Genomic DNA, 10,572 nt, shown 5'->3' with positions numbered 1-10,572 from the left:
TCTGCTGTGAATTTTTTAGGAAGAAGATGGCAGCCAAATATCTTTGTTAAAAATGAAATCATGTTTAAAATTGCAGATATTTTCAATATTTTCAAATACTCTCTCCCCTCACGAGACTTATATCTTATTGTTTCTACTCTACAGAATGATTAAATTTGCTGTGATAATCTGTTATAATTATAGCATTAATGGTAAATTCTACATGACTACTCGACAGTAACCCCAACATGTTTTCCCTCGTTTTTTATCAATTTACAATAAATTGAAAATCAGTATGGTGAGTTTTGTTCTTCCTTGTGTTAACATGAGCTCTGAAAAACGTGCACACGTTTGCAATGGCCATTTAGTGTAGAACAAGTTATGATCGTCGAGAAAATGAGGTAAAAACTCAGTCCTCAGGTGCATACACACTCTCGTGCGATTAAATAACCAAAGAAATTTCACCAGCAAGAAATTTTGCCACACGTCGAGTATTGTTCTATGTAGACCAGCGTATGCATGATAAAACGTCAAGGTAGCCGACATAGAAATTACCTCCATTTCAGTAAAAATTGGGGCAAACCATGCAGCTGCATTCTCTGCCTACCTTAATGTATGATATGTATGAAATACATGATGACAATTTGCCATGTTGAAATGAATGATTCGAGTATAAAACCATTTCCATTTTATGATTCGAGTATAAAACCATTTTATGTTTGCCGCTTATTGTCTGGGGCTTAAGTCCTGTAATAGCCATGTTTTATTGTCCATTGTATTTCAAATTAACTGAAAGCCATTGACAGTATAAAAAATATGGAAAACATAGTATCGTTACACTTCTTACTTTATTTGCATGCATTATCAAAGAAGAAAAAACTATTTCCTGGAGACAAAAAATCTGAAAGATCATAAGTACTTGAAAATTGTTACAATCATAATTAAAAGTGTTTGGGATGTCAACCTTTTCCTCGAATCCAAAAGGTGTCCTCAGAAAAAGTTCAATCTGTAAATAATAAAGATGAAGTTAAGACCGTACATTGTTTCCAAGGTAATTCAATATAACAAAAACTAGACCATTTTTGCCCTGTCATATATGAAGTATTCTGATGACATTGTTTAAACCAATGAGAATGCATAACAAGCGACCGTGATCCAAACAATGCGACCATATTTGAAACTTACAATTCATTTTGTGAGATGCACATTCCATCGATGCATTTCAAACCAACACTACATTTTCCTCTGAAATCCCACTTTCCACCACAACTCTCGCCTTCAGCTTTAGCGCAAACATTGCAACACGTACAACCATTCTTGACAATACCACCCTTACATCCTTCAACCGGTTCACATTTGTATGGTTTGGAACAGTCTCTGCATTTGGAAGGTTGGGTTAGAGCAGGATTGAGCGCAACCACAAACAAAACGAAAAACAGCATTAACAAGTTCATTCTCTGAAACAGAAAAATGCAAATTAAGAAGTAATTGGATTCATGATTGCATTGGTCTTATGGAGTCACCAAAGGGTACTTAGTATGTTGAACTAAGCTGAAATCAGCTAATATTAATTTAAAAGTCACCTTCTTCAAATTGAGGGGTGGTGTAAATAAAGTTAGAGAGGAATTAAAAGGTCGTGCGTGTAGTTAGAGTGTTATTGTGTCTTATTCCCAGACGTTATTGCTGCCCTTTTAGTGTAAAATCGAATTGCATGCACTAGCTTATACAAACAGAATCCCAAATAAATCCCCTCCACTCAAATATAATCAATTCTAATAAACGCTTGAATGCTCTTCCTGTTTGCATACTCATATTCGCAAAATATATTTGTCGATATATGTTGTGAGTCGTGACTGGCTTTTACTTTCTCCAACCATGTTTTGTGCCTCATTGCAAACTTTGAAATGCAATTTTAATGTAATTTACGAACAACTGAGCCGCTAATTTTGAATCTGTTTGTATCGTGTAACAGTGATTTTAAGAAACGTGAATCAACTAATTCACGTGAAGCAGATGATGCAAATTTTAAACGCCAAAATCTTTAAACTGAACAGCGATCCAGTTCAAGCTATAGAAGACCATTATATTGTAGATTTCGTTAAATTTGACTGTATTGCGTATTGATTTGGTTGATTTACTTACGTTATATTCCTGCTAAATCAAATAAAAATCTTGATTCGAATTGACTTCAATCAGTCGTTTTTTGCATTTTAAAACATAGCACATATTTAACTAATTAAGTTGCAAATAGGTAAAATCTTGCAAACGAGCGACATGAAGTACAAAATACTCGCAATTTTTAATTTTTTACCATGTATTACAAATCAGTGTGTACACAAAGCAGCGCCACATCATCACACCTCTTGTTGACGCTGACGTCAGCGTACTTTAATCTTATATTTGTAATGTCGACAAATAAGGGAGTAAGCAAGTCTGTTTGTTTTCTTTTCTCGATAGTATGTTATTATGAACATGTTACTAAATAAAATAAACTAAAGTGAATAATTTATTTCAGCACGACAATAATAACCTTGAGGAACAAAATCTCTGCTGTAAATATTAAGTTCCAAGCACAAATAACCAATTATTATAATGCTTCCAGAGGCATTTAACCAAAATATAGTTCACTCACCGTAATTTTTAAACGAAATTCGAAAAATACCACAAATCTCGCTCTGTACGACCAACGTTGTTGAATTCACAAGGTTCGCTACTAAAATGATAAATAACTATGTGGCATAAGAGTTTTTAAGATAGCTTCAGCATTAGAACAATCGACATGATGAAGGAAACCAATTACGATTCTCAAAATGGTATGCAATTGTTAAGTTAATTGTGATCAAAGTAACGATGCATTTATATGTGCACAATACACTCAGGTTGTTTGACTACTATTGAAATTCAGGCTTCTATAGCAGGCTGAAATAACTGTTTGGCTACTTTCCTTTTGCGAGTTTTTGAAGCACTTGAAAATTTTACCTTCATATTCCTCATTGAAGTTTTGAAAATTTTCATTGATGCATCAAAATTTAAGACATGGCTTCTTAATAATTTGATAAATTTACCGTAGGACAATGACACTTCGCAAAAAACAACAAATGTCATCTTTACATTGATTAATGTAGTGTAATGTATTTTGGTGCTAGAATTTAAAACTATACGTATGGAAGATTACCTACAGATACAATTCTTATGAAGTTAGAGTATTGAATCCATCCGGTTGCAGGGTGTTTTAGTACATATATGTTCTGCCTTATTGATCTCTGCTGAATTTAATTGTTGAATATCGATGCTTAAATTGTTTAAAGTTGTCCAGTGCATGGCCAGGGAAGTTAATAAAGAAGATACCATTTTTGGAATATTTGAACTACACTTAACCAGTCGCCTGGTTGCTTCGACTGGACAGCCAAGAGATGACGATGCGAGCACTAAAAGTGCGATATTTCAAGGGCAGATTTTTATTAGATGTGTCATTAAGTGACAATAATTGTATTCAAATCTGTCTTATCGACATATTGACGCTCAAAGATTGCTGTTTATCATTTTGACTTTGCTATATGCCAGTTCACAAGAAGCAAACAAGCAATTATGGCTAGGGTTGTATAAAATTGGATTCGTTGTCCGCCATATTCTCTCATTTATCTTCACATTTAAAACTCGCAAAATTGGCGAGGAAACTGCGGTAACTGCGCTGGGACACGCCCTACACAAAACAAAATTGGAATCCAATCAAAATTTTGTGCGTTCACGCCACCGCTCTTGCGCCAACACAGAAATTGGTAGGAATGCTTCAAAATGTCAGATCATTTTTTTCAATGTTGCATTTTTGTATGACTCGAAATTATATTTTGAATCAGCATATCATATATTTAAAAATTTAATACCCGTTGACAGCAGTGACACGGACAATACGTCTGCGGACACTAGAGCACAATCCCTGAAACACACATTTATGCGACATAGGCTCAAAATTAGTTGCAATTAACCACTATTTCGGCGTAAACACTAATTCGTTGCCTTTTGTTTGTTTGGGCTGTAATGATATTTCTGATTTCTATTCAACACCTCACAAATATTGATTCCCACAACTATTTAAATATTTAGCCATTAGCCCGATATGGTTTCAACAATTTTTGATTGTATCATTGAAAAAATTAAATGTGTAATAATTAACATTAATTGCCACTTGACCGATAGTCTCCGTGGCGCAATCGGTTAGCGCGTTCGGCTGTTAACCGAAAGGTTGGTGGTTCAAGCCCACCCGGGGACGATCTTCTTTTCCATTTTATCTTTTCATTTATAAAAGCTTCTGTCGTTAAACATTACTAGCAAACAAACATGGTTCAAAAGAATAATAAAAAATTTTTCAAACTTTAGCCAAGAGGAGGCAAACATAAAAAATTGAAAATTGTGTTGCTTTCTTAACCTTCGACATGCCTGCGTTCAGGCTAATGCTAAAAGTTAATTGCTTCATCGTTGAGTGTAAATTATAAATGAACGATTTTTGTGAGAAAATTTATTGCCAGCACGTACAATTATATCACTATTCATCTTTTCAAGAAACATACGAGTGCAGAAAGTTACAAGTTACAAGAATTTAGCAAATATGACCTTTTTTCTAAGACGTCATGAAAATGTCGTAAAATGGCTTGATATGCCCATATATGGATTTTCAATTTCAATACACGTCAATTTTACCCTGTGTTTGCGCAAGTATTGCTAACATGTCAAACACATATAAATTGGCAGCAAATACGTATTTCCATACTACCCTTTTTGTATTCATAACATACTGATTTGAAAGAATTGTGATCGATTTATCTTTTACCTGCTATGCCATTTTACAAGCACAAGCGTTAAAAAGGTCAAACTATGAGCAAAGTGCATGTTCATTGTTTAATTACTCTAAAAAAGACTACTCTCTACAATGCATAGTTATTCATTTCACTATCCTTGATAATACTACCCTTGACAGCACTATCCTTGATAGTACTTTCCCTATCTTTGATAGCACTATCCTTGATGGTATCCTTGATATCCTTGACATATATACAAGGTTGCTATTCACTGAAGATGAGTTTTATTCACTGTATAAGCTACACTCCCTTTGCGCTACCTGCTATTAAAAAAATAACAATTAGCATTTATGAACCATTACACGACTTTCCTCATTTCAAAGCACTCCTCTGATAGTCGTTGTGTTAAATTTCTTTGAAAATATATGCAAGCCTCCTGCACATTATAAAGATAATATAGCAAAGGATAAAGGATTTAATTTTCCAATATTGATGACATTGCTTTGTGGACCTGTCTGACACCAAAGACAATGACCGAATGAAAACAATCTTCTACTTACCAACTACATACCCGATTTTTTTCCTCGTTGCAGCACCGAAAGTAATAATCCAAACAACTGAACTGGCCCCATTGGCCAATTACGTCAGCCAATCCACAAGATTTTTAGAGAATTCAGAATAGGTTTTAACCTCTTAAAAATGCTTATTTTTACAGGTAAATGTGGTGGTGTTTATCCATGTGTTCAAGCGTTTACTGGAATAAGGGTGTGTAGCAAAAAAACTTTTCCGAATTTAATTTGAATGATTTGTAAGTCTCGGAGAATTGACACATTTCACACATTTAAAATCTGTAAACTATTGAATTTCATGATTTCTCGTTAAAATGTTCTCGCATGTCGCAACTAATGGAATCGAAATTGCTCATTGCAGCTTTTCTATCAAAACTGTGACACTGAGACAATCCTACACAACATTGCTAAGTTGCATGACACAAAACTACATAATAAAAATACACAAATAATTTTATAATTTAAAATATCATCGAGCAGCTTTGTCTTCAACATACTCGCCTATACAATAATGCATACACAAAGAGAGTCGCTATACGAAACTTCATCATGGAATAACGTGTTAAAGCTTGTAGACTTTATACGCAAGAAAGAGCAGCTTATACGGTGCATTATATTTATCAGGTCAGCATTAGGCAAAGTTTCGAAAATACTCCTTTGCATCAAGCAGGGTAATTTAAATTTAGATATACGATGCGACAGACTCATGTTGATTTTTTGACATGATTGGTATAACACGGGAAGCATGATAATTAATTCAAAACAAATTATCTTTGGCTCCTCCTCATTTCAACCCCTTGTGGGTCGAATTAATGAATGGATTTGCTTGTTCAAAAAATTTATGTTAGTTTTATGTCACAGTTACAATTCAGTCGTGGACTATTGTTTTCAATTGTGTTTGCTGTGCATGGAGTTTGTGAATAAATATCTTTCCTGATTGACTATTCAGAACGTGAATACTGATTGTTCCCGTGAAGGCGTATACCTTGTCAACAAACAACAAGCCATGTTTTTATATGATAAGTCTTGATGAGTCAAAGCGTCATAACTTATGCAAACAGACATGATTTTTCAATTTAAACAACTACTTTACCAGAAGTATGGTTGCAAGATTGACGAAATCATAGTCGTTTATCTATTATCTGAACGGAAATATTTTATGTATTCTCACAACTCATCAACATTTGCGTTTAAACTGTTGTTCTGTCTACAATTTTCCGCATTTTTTAAAATTCGTAAGGTAAAGTGAGCCCACGATACATCGAGGAAAATGATAAAATCACTGCAACTGACGATCTATTCAAATGGCAATTTTTATTCAGACATAGGTTTTTCAGCCATATCAGATGATATCACTAAAATATCCCACTTACAGGCGGCATAGCTTATACAGACATCACTGAATCCAATGACCCAGCAGGAGTGTTGATCTTTTAATCATTTCAATGGAAATTATTTGAGTTCCGGTTACTTGACACATGAAAGCTTATTACTGTGTCTAATTAACATCACGTCAGTCGCTCGCCGCGATGATTTTTGCAAAATAATTATACAATGGGATTAATTGTACATGTTCACGATCTAAAATGTTTTCGCTCAAGACATTTAATATTCAGAAAATTTGAAAGTTATATTTTCGAAATTTATTCAGTCTCAAATGCGCCAAAAAATCATATCGACAACGGAGCTATCTCAACTAGTAGACAGACAATAAATTAGGAAATAAGATTAACTTTCAATATTTGCTTTGCAATTTCGATTTAAGACACCTCTTTGAACAAATGTTTTAAATCAAGCCTCGAAAATCCTAGATTTTCCAAATTAAAACTCTTGTTGTGCATTATATCAACAATGAAATGCCGAAAAACTGCAGTGTAACAAGTGAGAATAAAGCGCAACGCTCCGAGGGGGTAAAGTTATTGTAACTTAACATTTAATAATGTATTGTACGCATGCGTCGTGGCAAGGACACGGACTAACCTGCTGGAGCTGCAAAGTGAACACAGATGTTATATGAAGAGTTTAGAAGCAGTAAAATGTCCTTAAAGATAGGCAAGACGTGTTTTGAACAACGTCAAGCGCAACAAGTAATGTTAATGCTCTAAAGGAAAGAACTTCATATACAAAAGTGGTTTTATTTAGCAGAGCACAGTTAAAATTAGAAAATGTGTTAGATTAACTGGCAAGTGCAAGTGTTAAGTGGTTTAAGAGATCAACCTCTGTGGTTTTCTGGATAACAACAGAGTTCGTAGCACCGTGAGACCTCACAGAATGTCAACATACTCAATAAACGGTCACCATTATGCTTCGACCGTAGAGAGCAAGAGTTCTGCTACTCGACCTGAAGGTTATTGTCAATCTGTCTCACCGTATCATACTCTACCATTTACTGCATCTTACGATGCGTATGGATCAAGTCGTGGAGAAAGGAATCACACCAATGATATTCATGCATCCACGAAATCTTTTCTTCCAACATCAGAATCGAATTCGTCAACGTCGCACGGTTGCTTTCAGAACGTTCCTTTGCCAACTACAAACATGATTGGATATCATTTACAAAGTAAGCCACCATACTTTGATCATATTCACGAGAGCATGCATCAGTATCCGTCAGGAGCTTTTAGTTATGATTCTCCAATATCTCATGGACTTACATCTCAGTTGTTTCAACAGCCTTATTTTCCAAACAATACTTCCATGTACAGTCCTCCGTATGAAAATCAAATGTATGATGCCAGCATTGCCCAACATCATCGTGGCTATTTTCCCGTTTTACCGCAACAACAAACTAACGAGATTATGACTTGCCTATGGATTGATCAAGACAAGGGCACGACTGAGGAATGCACGAAAAAGCCATGTCGAAAACAATTTAGGATTTTACAAGATCTTGTAACGCATATATCTGATGAACATGTGTCTATTGGTGATAGCAGTGTCCACGTTTGTTATTGGCAGGACTGCACGAGAAATAGACTTCCTTTCAAAGCAAAATATAAATTAGTGAATCATATACGAGTTCATACTGGAGAGCGCCCATTTCCATGTCGTGTCCCAGGTTGTGGCAAGCTCTTTGCAAGATCAGAAAATCTTAAGATACACAAGCGTACACACACAGGCGAGAAGCCATTCATGTGCGAATATCCTGGATGTGGACGACGTTTTGCGAATTCAAGTGATCGTAAGAAACATTCTCACGTCCACACGTCTGATAAACCGTACAATTGTAAAATTGAGGGATGTAACAAAAGCTACACACATCCTAGCTCGCTGAGGAAGCATATGAAGCTTCATGAAAGTAAAGACAAAATCCCCGTTAACAACAGCAAGACAAGAATTAATATTCTGCAGAGTAAAACTCACTCGACAGTAAAAATGACAAATTCAGAGCATCAAGGCAATCAATATCATGGTATCACAGGCTAAAAATCCACTCTGGAAATCCACATCTCTTCACTCGAAAAAAAATTTATTTTAGCACAAAAATGTGTCAGATTTTGTTTTGACTTGTTATAGCCAAGATTTGGGGATTTCAAGAAAGTAAGGTTGTATATTTAATTTAACCAAACTTTTGCAAGACAGAATATATAATAGAATTTACCAAACAAATGAATTACTGCTTTAATTCTCGTTTTTTAGAATAAAGTTAATCTTATTGTTGAAATATTTTTCATGCGATCAAATATCATGAATCATAACTATTCATTGTAAAAATAGCATGTCCAGTAAATAATATCAACCGACGATTTTTTCATATGAAAATACATCGCTGAAAATAATGTCTGTTCTAGTTGTGAACACGAGCAATATCCAAGTCATCAAAAGCAACCGCAAGCGTTCATTCACACAAGTATTTACAACAGTTTTGTAATGCTTGTCCTTTGTGTAATATATATCTTCTCAGGCATACGTTTTGTCCGATCAGCTTGCTTTTAATTTTTGCTAACTATAGCTAATCCGCTGGAAATGTTTCGAAAGCATTGGTCTTCATAGTCAGCAAAACGACTTTGCTCAATAACAGAATATTTAAACGGTATTGGGTCCCATGTGATGCAGTTTTTAAAAAAATATTGCCAGCTAAATCGCAGAACAAAGCTTTAAAGTTATTTTTGGAAATTCTTCACAATGAAAATAGCCACATCGTACAGAGAGTTGCATAATTTGCATCATTACAATAAAGTTTATTTATGTATATATATGATGCAGAAGAGTAAAAATAAATTGCTTATCGATGAAGTGATCATATAATAAATGCCAATGATCCATCTAATTTACATAAAGTTACATCAATATGTTGACGATGTAAAGAATTAAACGCACAAAGAAGAGCTGTGACAAAATATTGACATTCAGTGTCCGCTATAAGATTCATATATTGCTTTTTTTAAGTTGTTGGTAACAGTTCTATGAAAGAATTGAGCAAATATGTAACATCTCTCCATTTTATATTGGATAAAAGCAATCTTTGAATGAAGAGCACACACTATATCAGTTCAACATGTTCTTTCCAATGACTGAACTTGCTGCAGAGCGAAACCTTGAGCTATCCATTTTCCTTTTTTGTTTAATAATTTGCTTCATAATATTATAAGGGATAAGTCTGCGTTTACACTATACCGGATTTGTTCATCATGACATCTTCATTTGCTTTAAAGGGGTAACTGTTTGGAGTAAAAGCTTATTAAGTTCATAGATTTACTGTACATTTGTTTGTGTTTCTGACGTTGAACAATTTCACTGCATTTTAATACAAAAAAATTTAACCTGCACTATAACCCCAGTATAGTATAAACGGGGCCTAAGTGATCAATGAAGAACATTTACAAAAAGAAAATAAAACGCTTGACCGTCATCAAATTATAATAGGTGGCCTAGTGAATAACATGCCTACTGCTGCATTAAAAGAAAATTATTTGATTCAGTTGGCTTAATTTAAAACAGATTTGAAGTTAAAACAAGCACTTTTGATAAATATATCCTTATGCAAACAGAACATTTTTTTGCGAATTTTCCCGTTCACATGCCCGTAAAGATTTACTATAGGTCGATCAAGGCCAGTCTGCTCACTGCTCTCTTATACCAATACTTTCGATAAGATTTGTATACTTAGGATATTGAAGTACAACAAAATGAAATAGCTTGCATTCGCTTAATGTTGGAAATATTTATGTTCGTATTATCTCAAGCTTAATGTTTGCCATCTTGAAGACATACAACATTCTTTG

General features: G+C 34.5%; 1 protein-coding gene and 1 non-coding gene across 2 annotated transcripts; both read left to right on the top strand.

Annotated features, from left to right (window-relative positions):
• The first annotated feature begins 4,175 nt into the window (after nucleotides 1–4,175).
• On the top strand, nucleotides 4,176–4,249 carry Trnan-guu. Its single transcript has one exon. It is a non-coding gene; the product is annotated as a tRNA-Asn (tRNA).
• A 3,062-nt stretch (nucleotides 4,250–7,311) lies between these two features.
• LOC124455448 (zinc finger protein ZIC 4-like) lies at nucleotides 7,312–9,126 on the top strand. The gene has a single exon (XM_047006083.1). The coding sequence runs from the start codon at nucleotides 7,616–7,618 to the stop codon at nucleotides 8,771–8,773; it is 1,158 nt and encodes a 385-aa protein (XP_046862039.1). The 5' UTR covers nucleotides 7,312–7,615; the 3' UTR covers nucleotides 8,774–9,126.
• The last annotated feature ends 1,446 nt before the right edge of the window (nucleotides 9,127–10,572 follow it).

Source organism: Xenia sp. Carnegie-2017, unplaced genomic scaffold (assembly GCF_021976095.1).
Source record: "Xenia sp. Carnegie-2017 unplaced genomic scaffold, XeniaSp_v1 HiC_scaffold_4, whole genome shotgun sequence".
NCBI classification, from domain to species: Eukaryota; Metazoa; Cnidaria; class Anthozoa; order Malacalcyonacea; family Xeniidae; genus Xenia; species Xenia sp. Carnegie-2017.
The sequence above is the reverse complement of the archived record's forward strand: the minus strand, read 5'-3'. Positions and strand labels throughout refer to the sequence as shown.